General features: G+C 39.2%; 1 protein-coding gene across 1 annotated transcript; it reads left to right on the top strand.

Moving 5' to 3' along the window:
• Window positions 1-559: 559 nt before the first annotated feature.
• LOC100695927 (RING finger protein 145) lies at window positions 560-14,888 on the top strand. The gene is made up of 12 exons (XM_003446957.5): window positions 560-763; window positions 4,543-4,794; window positions 5,989-6,097; window positions 6,262-6,353; window positions 7,654-7,889; window positions 8,012-8,187; window positions 8,669-8,809; window positions 9,140-9,322; window positions 9,665-9,812; window positions 9,961-10,083; window positions 10,203-10,436; window positions 10,535-14,888. Exons 2-12 carry the CDS (start codon window positions 4,611-4,613, stop codon window positions 11,225-11,227), a joined length of 2,319 nt encoding a protein of 772 aa, XP_003447005.1. The 5' UTR covers window positions 560-763; window positions 4,543-4,610; the 3' UTR covers window positions 11,228-14,888.
• Window positions 14,889-15,526: the final 638 nt, after the last annotated feature.

The following is a 15,526-nucleotide window of genomic DNA, read 5'->3' as shown; positions in this document are numbered from 1 at the left end:
GATACTAATAGTATTGGTTTGAGAAGTATGTACTTCTTAAACCAATATATAAATGCTTAATAGGAATGTTTGCTAACCCCTCCCAAAAACAACAGTCTTTTTGACGACCAAAACACTCCTTTGTTCTACTATAACTTGCTTGGCGAAAGGGGAATTTATGCTTATCCGCACTGCTGGGAGAATATCTCATTCATATAAACGTAACAATTCCATAAAACTTTTAAAATCAAACACAATTAAAGTAAGTAAAGTGACTGGCCACCACCTTAGGCTATGCATTAGGCCTCTCTATTAATCTTACTTTCAAGTTTTGTCCCTAGCTAACTATAAATAAATAAATATTTTAGGCGTTTGTTAATATACTATGATGACTTATTTCTGTAATGTTTCATTCCCCCCATTTTTTTTTTTTTTTTTTTTTTTTTTTACCATTAATTGAGTGACAAAAAAATCACACATCCTAATTCCACTTTATAACAGTCTTTGACAATATGTTGTCAATAAAAAGCTTTGTCAGGTTAAAAAAATGTAACCTGTTCTTTCTGTACGGGACAGTAACATTGCGCATGCTCAGCACATCTTGCTTGGTTAACTTGGATAATGGCCGCTAGGTAAGATGAGCGGATGGGCCGCGTCGTTTCAGCGTGAAGTGCTCACTCCGAGAGGACCGTTAACTCGGGCGGTGGCGAGTTAAAATGGTCGATATCCGACCCGAAAGGCATCCAGAAACAGTTGTACATAGTGCGAACATCGTCCTTCAAACGTAAGTTCTTATTTTTTTTAAAGAAATTTGTCTAGGTGCCATAACTGGTTGCTAGCCGAGTTTCCCAGTCTGCTACATTTGGGCTTACTTGCTTAGGGGAGCAGGTTATGGTAATCCTCAAGCGTTATAAGCTAGAACATTTTATGTGAATATGTGCGAAGGCTAGCGCCTTAATTTGTAAGGTCAAAAGCAAGCTGATTCGTTCGGAGTGTTTTATTTCCCGCTGTGTTAAACATAAGCTAGGTTGTTGTTGTTAGTAGTTCCTCTGCTCGGTGACAGTGATGCTAGCTGAAAGCGTTAGCTTGATGTAGCTCATCACATAGCGCACGTACGCTGTCATAGCTCGCTATTTCTATCACTTTTACATCCACCAAACTGCGTGGAAACCGTAAGCATGCATTAGCATATCTGTTATAAGTATTCGTGGACGATACAGACCAGTATAGCAAGCAAAATATTGCCGTATTTGCGGCGTAGTTGCGATAATTTTTTGCCGTCGAGACAGAGGGGTTACTAGAGTTCATGGCGTAGCACGGTCGTTGCAGCACTCACTCATCCATAACGTTTTCATTGCCGGTGCTTCAGTTAAACTAGTTAATGGTATGTACCCATTAGACCAAATACACCACAACATACCCTACAGCTGTCAATGGATTACAACGGATAAAAATTCATTGGTAGACGGCCTTGTTATATAAGTTCAGATTCTGCAAAGTGATGTCTGTCTGGGCAGTGATAGTCGAGGTAAATTTAAAGTTATGTAAGTTAACGGGATCCTGCCACGGGATGCTGGGATAAGAGATGGAAACACTGCTGTTGGCAACTCAAGAAGGAAAAAAAATGTAAGAGCTTTGTTTAAATGGAGTGGAATGAAACTTTGTAGATTCGTGACGTTTCTTTTTAAAAAACTAGCACTCACAGTGAAATGTTCCTCTAAAACTTCACGCAGGTATTAAAGGGCACTTAAACGAAGGGGTTGTAAACAGCTAATTTTTTTTTTTTTTTTTTAAGTGCAGGAGATATGTTGTTTGGAAAAGGCCAGGAAAAACGGGGGCAACATGTTGCTCTGTGGAATTCACTTTCGTGAGGCTTTGAATTTCCTTAAGCTCCAGCGCTTCTGGGTGAGAGCCTGGTTAACAATTGCTGATTTGTTGGAGAGCCTCGAGTTTTCGAAACATGAAGGGGAAAAACAGTTTGTCATGCATAGTTTGGGGGGGACTGCAACAGAATCTCTTAAACAGAGAAAAACATTATGCTCAGATTGCCTTGGAGTAATCCATGATCACTGTGAGAGGTTTCATCACTTTGACATTAATACATTAGAAATAATATATTAAGTTGCATTGATTACATTTGGTGTGTTTGCTTTGCATCATGCAGTAGTGGCAGTGATGGGATTTAGTAGGTGGGAGGAAACAAAACTGAAATGCAATCTTTAAACAAATCTTGTTTTTATATTTTAATAACTTCAACATTTGTGTAAGAGATGTTTTATGGCATTTTTTAACAGCATTTCATAACTTTTGAGGTCAGTCGTTGAAATGATTGAAAACCTGTACATATTCAAGAATTTTCCTACATTGAACAACCTTTAGCACCCACTAAATCATCAGAAAATGTAGCCAAACTAATTTTAATCTGTTCTGTTAATGCAGGTGCCATTTACTCAAGCATGTAAAACATTTTTGTTTATCAAATAAGGAGGAAAATCCAGAGATAGGGTAACTGACTGTAGGCTAACTGATCATGCTTATATCACTAGTTGTCCACCAAAAGCCCATTTTAAGCCAGGATAACACTGATATTGGCTAGTGTATGTATAGAACCATAGATTCGAGTTAAAATTGTATTTTTTTTTCTTTAATCCCATCCATTAGATTTTCCATCAGGATCTGTGTTGATATAATAAGTCAACATATTTTTTCTTTATATATTTCGTGTTTTGTAAAATGTTTAAACAGTATCTCATTTGACTTGTAGACATTGTATTTTGTATGTGTTTATATCCACCACCGCATTGCTCACCCCCAGATAGCGTTAATAAAGGTGTATGTAAACCAGGAAATTATTTTGGCAAAGAGAGAAGAAGTGTAACCATTCTGTCAGCGCAACAGAACAGTATGTGTGCTTTTTTTTTTTTTTATGTGAACTGCAGATTTTGCAAGTATGCCTCATTTGTCAGACTTGACCTTTTGAATTGCACCTGCATTAAAACATCTGAATGTGTTACCACATTCTGTACTTTCACAGTTTCCCATGGTGGATTCTGTGCTGTTGGTGATTGTGTGGTAGCAAATAGAAAGGCTTGGACAGATTTACATGTCTAGGTTGATTATTGACCCACAGATTTGACTATGCAAATTACAGTTGTGGGTGAAGCTGTTTTTAGCTGGGTCAACCGTGCAATGTTTCTTTGGAATCTTGGTAATAATAACCTATTCAAGACTAGCTGTTGTTCCCAGGATCAAGTTTCCTGCATTCCTGTATGGGTGGATGACGGTAAACAAAGTGAATTGTGGCTGACAGTAGTGCTTTCTGCCCGGACCTATAAAAATACTGTAAGCAGCATTTTGAGAATTTGTTGCTGGTCATTATTGCAACAGCCTTCTTAAAATCATGTCAAAATTATCTGGGTTTCAACACCAACTCCTACAGAAGAGTACAATGGAGTTCTTATGCACACAGCATCACTGGATTGGTTTCAGTTAAGCTGGTGAGAAAATGCTCAATGTTTCCCAGCTGTATGCCACTTAATGTTAGTGTTGTGCTTGAATAAATAAGTACATGTTTAAGCATGGGCAAAAGAAGTAGTGAGTTAAACTAATAATCTGTAATTTATTGATATACAGTAACAGTTAACTGTTGTTCCGGAGCTGTTGTGACACCACAACCACTAACCGAAAGATGTGGCATATGGCAGCAACCATCTTAATCTCTGTGACAGGAAGTTGTAAACAAGCAAGGTAAAAAGTAAGACAGATGACACTAACCAGTGTGGTTCTGCAGTACTTTGATGTAGAAAATGAGGGGCTGTATGTAGGTTTCAAGGTGAAGTGATTACTATTGGAAGTAGTGGGTAACCATATTTGTCATAGGTTTGTGTTTTGTGGATGGTGCCAATTCTTATATTCTGTTCTGACTAGTGAATTAGTTACCTTAGTTATTCTTTTATGCTGTTGTGGCAAAGGGGTTTCCTTTATTTAGAAAAAAAGATGCCCACCAAAGATGTTTTGGGATTCTACCGAAGCAAAATACCAAGATAGCAAAATAGACTTTCTAGGTTCTGTTGTATTTGCTTAAAGGCACATTTGTTTATAAAATAGCCAAAAACTTCCTTTAAGTAAGCTAACTGCGATTCTTTGCCTCTGGACCTAATGTACTTTAGTCGATAGTCTCTTTGAAAGTCCTGTTTTCATCAGGAAAAAAACAAAACGCTGTCAGTATGCTAGCCTTTATAAACTTTAAAATGATTTACGCTCATGTTAGTAACTTATTATAAAGATTTGTGGTAATAATGTAACAATTGTTGAGTTTTACCTTTACGTTTAGGCCACATTTGAATGAGACAGTTTTGTGATTGAGCTCTTAAGTCTTTTGTCTTTTTTTCTGTCTTTTCTTCCTCTGTAGCTCAGTTTTTCCTTTGACCTTTATAATAACTTTTCCTTTGTTTTGGCTTTCATCTCTCCTTCTGTTTTCTTACTCTCACCTCCTATAACTGCTTCATATTAAGACTTCCTGTTCCTTTTTTTTAATTTCCATTTTCTCTCTTTTTTCTACAGACCACCCACTATTAACATCACGTCTTAGTGGTCAGTTCTGCCTTCGGATCAGACCTTAAACTGAAACCATGGCAGTGAAGGACCGCGTAGAGGCTGTGCTCAATGTGGGTCTGCGTGTTCCCAGCATCATGCTGCTGGATGTCCTCTACCGCTGGGATGTCAGCTCCTTCTTCCAGAAGATCCAACGCTCCAGCCTTTCCAATAACCCCCTGTTTCAATACAAGTACCTGGCCCTCTACCTGCACTACGTAGGTCAGTGCCACCTTTTCTGTATTAAAACCAAACAAATGTTTGGTGTAACTGAGACACTTTGTTCAAATGCTTTGCACTGTCTGTACCACATTAAAGAGTTCCTCATTTGGTAACAGTTGAAAACATCATGTGTACTTCCCTGTAGTCAGGTTATCATGACCTGCATTGAAACAGTGTTATATGCCAGGCATTACTGTTTTACCTCTGTTGGTTGAAAGTGCGTGATTTCTTTTTCCATTCAGAAGTGTCGACTCACGTGTGGTATTAGGCAGTAAGCCATGAGGCTCAGCTCTGTAGTGATTGAGAGGGATTATTTGACATGACGACAAGCGGAGTGTGGCCAAAACCACCTGATGTACCCAATGAATGAATTCAGCCTGGGTCCAGTTATTCTTGCCCAACTGTGAAGTTCATGATCCAGATGTGACATTCAGATGGTCTGAGACAGCTGTTCCAGTCAAAATTAATGACACAAGTGTCGTGTGTTGGTGGCTCTGTCAAACTTATGTAAATTATAAAGTTGAAAGGAGAAATTGTTTGTGATCAAACTTCTCTGTAGTGTTGGTTAGGAAATCAGTTGCTCTTAACCAACCAAACAACACATGTTCTTTTACAATAGGACAACCATCTGCTTTTAAGACACAGTAGAAACTCAGAAAACCAGTACTCCAACACAAAGTCCTTAAATCAGTTTTGAAGGCATTACGAAATGTCTTTGCAGCACAAGTGGTTAGCCAGATACGTTTACAGTGACACAGAAACACTGAAAGTAACATAAATGACATAGCTAGGCCTCATTCTATATTGTAATTTAACCTAGCTGAAATAAAGCTATTGTTGAGTTTTGGCTGTGTGAGCTCTCAAACTTGGCTGCAGTTGGTTAATGAGCCAATAGGCTTGGTATGTGCTGATGAGCACTGTGGGTGGAAAGAAAAGAAGGGAGAGCAGGGCAGTAAAAATAAATATGGCTTTGCACTGAAGTGCTTTTGGACACGGTTTTAGGTACTAGGCTATTGTATTGTAAGGCTTTCTGCAGTTTGTCAAAAATAACTTCCCCCAACTATGTCATAAACATCTGTCATACGCTTTATTTATGTGTTTTAAAACACGCTCTGGTCTGCAAACAGGAAGACGGATGCCTTTCAGAATGCATGACTTTCTTGTATTTCTTTTATATTTATGACTACTTCACAGGTTACATCTTGAGCTTGGTGCTTCTGACTCTGCCTCGTCAGCACCTGGTTAAACTTTACCTGTATGTTCTTACGGCCCTGCTGCTTTTTGCTGGTCACCAAGTGTCAAGGTACACATTCACAGAAACTTAAATCTACCAGAATAGTTAACAAGATGCCACTACTCCTCTTTTAAATACTTATATATGACAGTTTTCCTCTTTTTAATTCATGTGAAGGACTGGACATTGTGAGAATGTCCTCTGCATTGATTGTTTTAATTTTTCTCTGTCAGGGATTATGTTCGCAGTGAACTGGATTCTGGTTATGAAGGCCCTGTCTACCTGGAACCTCTCTCCATGAACAGATTCACCACTGCACTCATAGGTATAATTGTTCAACATTCATATTGTTGAACAATGTGAATGATCAGGTTCCAATGTATTGCACATAGATACAGACCTGTAGACCCACTTGGGCAGCAGAAAGAGATTTTTTTTTTTTTCTTTTCTATTTGAACTCTTCTTTTTAATGGCTGCACATACTGCTGTACAACGTATAGGAAAATTAATTCTATAGATTGGCACCTTGTAGCACTGCAGTACAACAAGTAGGACTAAAGCTCAGAATTCATATGCTCTAACCAATTGGCTAAACTGAATGGCCAGTGTATTCAGAGCATATGACGAGTAGGATGCATCTTTTGCCATGGGTCTGTGTGAATCTCATCCGAAAGAAAACACTTAGATTTCATTTCGGGATTGTGTTTTTGGACCCCGCATGGTGCAGTAACTTGAGATTTTTCATTGAATTTGTGTAACCTGGGTCAGTAAACATTCATGGATGATAGTAGACTGTGCAAAGTTGCTAAGAAGATGCCTACAGGTACTGGCAAAAGAAAAGCAGACACTTGAGTCTTTTCCTTAAGAAATATTTGTGTAACAGGAGTAAGCACACCTTGTTTTTGTTTTTTGTTTTTTAACAAAAAAAGTGGAAATAGAATACTTAGCTGCACATATGTACATACTTGGCATTGCTCTCATATCCACGTGAGCACTTTCATTAATTATATGAATACCTAATGCCACAGCATCCACACTAATGGGATTATGAAGGGACCTAATTTGTACCAACTCCAGAATTAAAGTGCTGACATATGTATGTGTTTCAGTGTTCCTCTGGGTGGGAAAACAGAAAGAACAGCCTATTGTAGTTTTTCATCATGTTTTGTTGCTGCTATGCTTAATTATGTAAAAAATAATCATTTTTTTAAATAGAAAATGCTGTAGAGTCTGTGTTTTTAGGACCTAGTTTCAATTTACTAGAGAGTGTAGATGGAGTCTCCTGTGCTATAAATAGACTGCAGAGTGCTGATTTTACTGCGCAGTGAAAGCCTGGGGAAGCGAAAATAAGATGAGTACAGTGACAAAAAATGCTACTGTAAGGAGCAATGTGAAATTAAAGCTGCTTCTCTTTTAAATGTTTGTTGCTTTTTGGTGTTTGACACATTTTCACCACTTTAGGAGAGCTATAAATATTCTGATACATTTTCTTTTAATTGTCAGTTACACGAAAATGATAAATACCACATCACAAAAACAGTTCTAAAATCAGAGTGATCATAGTGTCTTTAGTCATTTGTTCAACTCTTTGTTTTATATATGTGTGTACATGTGTCTTCTTTCAGGTCAGCTGGTGGTTTGTACACTTTGTTCCTGTGTGATGCAAACCAAGAGGATTTGGCTGTTCTCTGCTCACCTCCTCCCTCTAGTGGCTAGACTGTGTCTGGTCCCACTCGAGACCATAGTCTTCATCAATAAGTTCTCAATGATCTTCACAGGCCTGGAGGTCATTTACTTCCTGGCGTCTAACTTGCTGGTACCATATAACCTGGCCAAGACTGCCTACAGAGAGCTGGCTCAGGTATTTATTGTGGGCTGATGTTGCAAGCTTTTCAGTTTCTGTGACAGGATTTCAGTTCTGAGATATTTTCCTGTAGATGGTATCAATGGTATTCTTTATTTCTGTCTTTTTCTGTCCTGCAGGTGGTAGAAGTGTACGGGCTTCTTGCTCTGGGAATGTCACTGTGGAACCAGCTGGTCCTTCCAGTTCTCTTCATGTGTTTTTGGCTCGTGCTGTTTGCTCTGCAGATATACTCCTACTTCAGCACAAGAGACCAGCCTACCTCCAGAGAGAGGCTGCTTTTCCTCTTTCTTACAAGGTAAGACCATAAATCAGGCTGCAAGACACTTTACATTTTACATCACTGACCCTTTAGAAGGTGTGTTTATTTATCTATTTATTGCATTGTATCATTGAAGGGGCAGGTAGTGTGTACAAAACATAAATCTAGATATGATGTACTAGATTTTATTTAGAAAATCTAATTATATAAATGTATAGCATCATATAAATTACAGAAACATTAGATTGCAAAGTAAGTCAGTCTGCAGAGTTTGAGTAAAGCAATTTTTTAGATTTTGAGTTAATTTTGCGGAAATGTGTCAAGAGGAAATTCTAAAAGATTTGTTAGATCCGTTTGTCACAGTGCTAAATAACCCATGTTTTGCACTGGTGGACAGAATTAAGACGGCTGAGATACTCATCAGAACTTTAAGGACATGATCTAAATATTTAAAATTGTTTAGAAAGTTGTTGTTTTTTGTCATGTTCTCTAAGTAATTTGCTCCTCTTTTCTCCAGTATCGCAGAATGTTGTAGTACACCGTACTCTCTGCTGGGTCTGGTTTTCACAGTTTCTTTCATTGCGCTGGGCGTTCTCACACTGTGCAAGTTCTACCTGCAGGGCTACAGAGCCTTTATGAATGACAACACCATGCACAGGTCAGCAAGGTTTTTATTTTCTTGATGTCTTCTGGTATGTTTCTTTTAATTAGTTTAGTCTGGTTTATCCTCTCTGTCCCAGTAACCATCATGACTGGAGGCAATATGTTTTCTGACTGTTTATCCCATTCGTGTGGAAACACGTATATCTGGAACTATTCTTTAGGGATGTCTGCATTTCACACAACTGTCTAATAGGATAAAATAATTGACATTGTATACCCAAAGGTCAAGTCTGGATAAACTTGTATATGATCTCCAACTTGACTGCAAAGCCAAGGCATATAATTGTGTGGTGTGTTAACTGTAATTTGTTTCCTCTCTGTGCAGGGGGATGACTGAAGGTATCACCTTGCTAATCCTTGCTGTCCAAACTGGCCTCATTGAGCTGCAGGTCATCCACAGAGCCTTCCTCCTCTCTATCATCCTCTTTATTGTTGTTGCTTCCATCCTGCAGTCCATGCTGGAGATAGCTGATCCTATAGTCCTAGCCCTGGGAGCATCTAGAGACAAGTAAGATAATATACCAAATACTTTTTTTATGTGTTTATTTTTAAGAAAACTCTGTGTCCCACTGTTTGTTTTATTTTTTACTGATCATAAACAACTATTAATAACTATGGGCAGTTAGTTAATTATCACAGAATTCATTATCTCTGGTCATCAGTACAACTCATGCTAACATCATAAATTAAGCAATGCTACAGTGTACAGTCCTTCTTTCTTCATTCCTACCTAAACAGGCAGTTAGTCTTTTTGACATCAGTAAATGTAATCTGACTGAATGTGTGTATGCAAAGCCTGCTATTAACCTGACTGCTTTCTCATACGCTCGTTTTGCTGCCTGTCCCGTAGGAGTTTGTGGAAGCACTTCCGTGCAGTTTCTCTCTGTCTCTTCCTGCTGATCTTTCCAGCGTACATGGCTTATATGATCTGCCAGTTCTTCCACATGGACTTCTGGCTTCTCATCATCATCTCCTCCTCAATCCTCACCTCTCTCCAGGTAACACACAGCCGCATCGCAGTGTGCAAAAACATTAACTTAAATAGTTTAAACTTGCTTTACCCAAACAGTTCAGCCTAATAATTAAACATTTATATTTGCTTGTTTTTTTTAATTCCATACTAACTCTGAAACACTCTACCGCCAGGTCCTTGGCACTCTGTTGATCTATGTTCTCTTCATGGTGGAGGAGTTTCGTAAAGCTCCAGTGGAGAACATGGATGAAGTCATATATTGTGTAAATGGGACCTACAGATTGCTGGAGTTTCTGGTATGTATCACACACACGTACACCAACTCTAGTTCTGCCTTCTGACTGTAAACAGACACTGTCATCTAATGCATCAGCACGGTCTCTGCCTCACTGTCAGTGATTTGTTCCCTTGCCAGGTTGCGGTGTGTGTGGTGTGCTATGGTGTATCAGAGACTGTATTTGGCGAGTGGAGTGTGATGGGAAGCACCATCATCTTGGTCCACTCGTACTATAACGTCTGGCTCAGAGCCCAGCTGGGCTGGCAGAGCTTCCTGCTCAGGAGAGATGCTGTAAACAAGATAAAAAGCCTCCCCACAGCTAGCAATACACAGCTGGAGCAGTATAATGACATCTGTGCTATCTGCTTCCAGGTATGAACAGTTTTTATGTTTATCTAAAGAGGATGCATGACCGAGAGTTAATCTGGGGCTTTAAAAGGTAGGCTAATGTGAAATTTGATTTGTTCCAGGACATGACCAGTGCTGTGATCACGCCGTGCAGTCATTTCTTCCACGCTGGCTGTCTGAAGAAATGGCTGTATGTACAGGAAACGTGCCCTCTCTGTCATTCACAACTCAAGAGCCAATCACCAACTAATGGTGGAGCTACCCAAGATATACCTGCAGCCAATCAGAACCCTGCAGGACAGGAAGAAGCCCCAGGCAACAAGCAGGAGGAGGACCACGGCACTCTACCGGATGATAGGAAAAAGGGAGCGTCAGTAGATCAGGAGGGAGATAATGAAACTGCCACATCAGCTGGGGAAACCTCTTCCACCTCCCCCACTGGCTTGCAGTCTGCTCCCCTGCACATCGTCAAGCCTCCATTATCATCTTCCTCTTGTTCTTCTTCTCCTCTTGCAACTGATTCTGTGCTGCACCAGTCCCCTGCAGATCACCCTTCTGCATCTTCTTTCTCTACCTCTTACACATCAGACACACCCGACGCTCCTGCATCTCTCTGCCATTCTGTCTCCACCTTTCACCAACCAACTTCACAGGTACTGACCCAAGCAGAGGCGAACCCTGCTGAACCCGAATCCCCCCCTCAGCTAAAATCAGTCTCCCTTGTGGACAGCCAGGAAAACTCTACTGGTTCATCATCACAATCTAATCCACCAACTCCCCATTCAGTGGAACCTCCTCCTCCATTCAACCCCTGAGCTCCATTTTTAACACGCACACAAAATACATGCATGCATATATAATCACACAATCTAAATAATCCCCTATTCTACTTGTCCAGCTGTTTGCTGTTGGCTTTCCCATCATGTCCAACTCCTTCATATCCATATTATGTTTCACAAGATCTAAAACAATCTCTAAGCAGAAATTCATCACTCGGTATTTAAAAAAAAAGAAAAAGAAAGAAAAAAAAAAAAGAAGACAATGATTGCAGTTTTACAAAATGTTAGTACTTGTTAGGCGGTTGTCTTGGAGCAGTGAAACGTATCCCATGATAGGTGTAACCCATGCCAGCAGTGATTTCATCACAGGTGCAGTTGTTTTCCACATGTTCTTTCACAGGGATTCAAATTTAATACAAAAAACAGGATGCAGTAATCTCATCTCAGAATGAATTGGGAGTTTTACACCATGTCCAGAAAATGTGAAAATCAGATTTCCATCACGGCTTTTTCTTTCTTTTATTCTCCCTACAATCATGCTTTTACCCCTTACCTTTTGATGCCCGATATTAAGGGCGATGGTTGCTCTTGCCTTTGTTTGTACAGCTTTAACTTTCACCGCTGTACATTTCATAGTGTTTGGGTGCCACGATTTATCGAAAAATTGATCAGACTATCGATTACTGATGGTTGTATTTTTTACCGTGACAAAGTCTTAACATTTCATAACGTCTAGAAATTCTCCACATTTTTTGTTTTTCACTGCTGGATGTCAGTAGTCTTGTGATTTAGTTAATACTGAGCGTTAGCAGACTGAATGTTGTTTATTGAGGTCGTTGCATGACCTAAAGCCTGGTGCTAAGCAGAGGACACATGGTATGGTCTAGCTGAGGGGTGCAGTGTGAACTCTTGGTTCACATTGAATAACTTACATGTGTCAAGCTTTTGCTTTTATACTACTTCAGTATCTGATTCAGACTTGTTTGGCTGGTCCCAGCAAAAAAACACTTCTATTCCTCATCGCCAAACTTTTGTATTACTGTTAAAGCAACTTTATTTTTAAGGTCATTTTTACATTACTGCTTTATTGGATACCACACGCTGCAAATGGACTAAGGGGAAGATGGAGAGATGAGGTATAAATTAGTCCACAGAGCTGATAAGGAGCTCGGATTTTGCCCTCATTAGTTCTATTTTATGGTTCACACTCGCGCCTACCGTTGCAAGCTTAGCTCACTCACAGATCAACCAATCATTCACATTGTTGATCACTGATAGCAGGAGCCAATCAGCTCCTTTCATCCAGTTACATTAGAGACCCTGTATTTTCTAAGACATTAGGGTTTTCCTGCTCCTCAGTCAGTTTACTCCATAAATTGTTGATACCAGCAAATTGAGCCATAGCTTCTTTTTTTTTTTTTTTTTTTCTTCTTCACAAAAACTCACTCTTCCTTTTGGCTACTGCGTTTAGCGGATGAAGCACGGCGAGGAAAAAATATGCTTTGACTGAAAACTTTAGGATGCCAAGTCCTGATGCACGCTTATATGTAGACCTCGCTGTCACTCTGACCACAGAACTTGTTTGTCCCCAATGTGCTATAACCTTGCTATCAATGTTTTTTTCTACCTTTTTTTTCTTTTTTTTCTTTTGGGGTTATATTTGCACTAATGTCATTTTTTACTAGCAATGCTCCAAAGCTGTTCTGTGGATGTCGGCAACCAAATACCCTCTGATGTCTGTGTACGAGGAAACGGCCCAATCTGTTTGTGTGTAATGTACATAAATGTTACTCTGTACGGAATCTATATTAAACCAGAGGAGTGTTGATAAATATATATATACATATATAAGTAAGACGAGGGCTTGGTTTCTCCAAAGTTTCCTTTCTTTGTTTCTTCATGTGCTTGAGAGCAAAGAGAATTTTTGGATAAGAAGCTGCTGGGAAATCAAGCCCTCTGATCTTTGAGACCAGCCAGTGTTGCTGCTTCTCCAGTCTATATGACGCATCTTTTAAGCTGGTGTGATCACTCTGGTGCCCTCTACTGTTAGGAGTGGGATCAGCATGGTGCAGATGGACAGGAGACGCATTAATTAGCGCTCAGCAGTATTACTTACTAGCACCATTATTAAAGGTCTTATTAGTATGAATGACCATATTCTTGACATTGGGAAGCGTGGGCTGCAGGGTTGAGAATGAATACACGATCAGTGTAGGATCAAACCTGAACAACGCTGTTTTGACTTTTTGTTTATTTTTTTAAAGAGATGAAATGTAGAGTTTGATGTATTTTGCACATGTTCTTCTGAAAGGTGAACCTAAGGACTTTTCTGTATACAACTTCTTATTTTATTACCAACACCATTCCTTCGACGTTGATTTTTTTTTTTTTTTTTAAATACAGCACTTGAAAAGGTTATAATGAATTGAGCTGTTTAAAACACACTTGGTTTTGCCGTGGCGCATTTCCACTGCGTCCTGCATTGAGATCACCTGTAAGATGAAATGTGACGTGACGCCCCACGAGGGCGATAACAGTCAGTGGCAGCTGTATGTGAATTTAGCATTTCAGTATTAAATGATGAATACGAGATGCTTGTCAGCTGTTGATTCCTCAAGTATTTGCTCGGTTATTACTCCACGTTGGAGAAGTTGCAGTTTCTCTCTTCAGGCTACGAACTGTGGCTTAATTTTTTCATACTGTCTGGGACAGTTTTACATCAAATTATTAGCACGTAATAAGCACAGTGTTGTGCTCAATATTCATCTGATTAATATAAAGTACATGCAGACAGTGAAGCTTTTTAAAAAAAAAAAAAAAATGCAATCTTTAGTGCATTATTTACATCCTGTGATTTGTGGTTTTCTTTCTACATTTTTTCTGAATTGACTTCAAATACGCATCAGCGACTGTGGTAATGTGCCAACAAATGTCTTAGCCATCACTGGTGCTCCTCACACTGAGCAGGATTCATTTTACAGTTAAGCTCCTCTAAGGGGCTGTAATGCCTTTTGAGATTGTAAAGTCACACATACACACAAGTACAATAAGTTAACCTGAATACCTTTTGTTTTTTTTAATCTTTATTTGCTCCTAATTGGCTTGCTCTACAATCATAATTTCAGAATGTATTTTGTCTACTTAACTAGTACTGTTAGACTTTCATATTTGATGATCTTTATTGAATGCGACTAAAAACCCACAGACAGAAAACTATTTTTGACCAGTGTGACAGCAAAGTTAGCCTTGCATCTGATATCCAGATGTTTCACTGTTTCCACTTTTCACCATTCTTTGTAAAAATCATAATTTTTGAAGTGTGAGCAAATACAGAAATGGAATCTATAGCTGCCACGGAGTGAGAGCTCTGTAAACACGTTTTACTGTATTTGCCGAATGCGTTCTTAAAACTGCTGTTCGATACTGTTGCCTCTGACTGACAGATGTGTAGAGATGAATTGTACTAGTGGGGCTGCTCTCCCCGACACTTCATGCAGATTTTTGTTTAAGATGAATTGTTTTTGTCCATTGAGTTTCTCCAAACACAGCTTTAGGACCTGCTCTGTTTAATCTGGCGCTCGGTGCCATTTCCTTTCTGTTAAAATGCTTCATGTTGGTTTTTGGACTTTATGCCTGGCATTGCCTTGGTTATTTTACAAAAACTGAATGTCAAATAAAATGAACCATCCACTCTGAACGCTGTGGCTGTTTTTACAAATGCTTTGATTAAGTGTAAGGAAAATAACAAAATAAAGATCATTGTTTTGGAAAAGGTAAGTGACTGAAAAGTGAGTATGATACCACCTGCTGAAATTAAAATGAATAAAAATGAAATACCACAAAAATAATGTTAAACAAATAATAATGGGTGTAGTTTGTAAGGTCAAGAGCAGTCAAAGAATGTATTACAAAAGCTGTAACAATCAGTTTCTTTCAAAAGTCTCATTTATATGTACATTTTGGAGACAATGCATCAGGTGACAGCCGTTGGGTCTGACTGTGAGGTACTGCAACAGCAGAGGGCAGCAATACTGTAGGAAACATGCTCCCCAAAAATGAAGCCAAAACGTCTCTATCGCCGCCTGGTGTCTGGCTGCAGTATAGGTCATAAACAACCCCTCCTCTATGTTAGCGGATGGGACTGGGGTCAGACTGAAGTTACCCAAAAAAATTCTCCTCAGATCATTTTTTTTCCAAAGATGCTTTCTTTCATTATCAGTAGTTCTCACCAGGCTGATTTATGTTCATTGGGTCTCCTTTCTTATAAGTTCGAATCTAATTAGTAACACAAAGCTGTTAAATTGGGGTGAAACGTCATCATGACAGCTTTGACTG

Source organism: Oreochromis niloticus, linkage group LG10, assembly GCF_001858045.2.
Source record: "Oreochromis niloticus isolate F11D_XX linkage group LG10, O_niloticus_UMD_NMBU, whole genome shotgun sequence".
NCBI lineage: Eukaryota > Metazoa > Chordata > Actinopteri > Cichliformes > Cichlidae > Oreochromis > Oreochromis niloticus.
This window is presented reverse-complemented; position numbering and strand designations above follow the sequence as displayed.

What these genes read in the sequence shown, in the direction of transcription:
- LOC100695927 (XM_003446957.5), top strand. Translation starts at nt 4,611, where the DNA reads ATGGCAGTGAAGGACCGCGTAGAGGCTGTGCTCAATGTGGGTCTGCGT. An exon ending in CTTTTCCTCTTTCTTACAAG is followed by an intron (nt 8,188 to 8,668) that starts GTAAGACCATAA and finishes TCTTTTCTCCAG; the next exon opens with TATCGCAGAATGTTGTAGTA. An exon ending in CAATCCTCACCTCTCTCCAG is followed by an intron (nt 9,813 to 9,960) that starts GTAACACACAGC and finishes CTCTACCGCCAG; the next exon opens with GTCCTTGGCACTCTGTTGAT.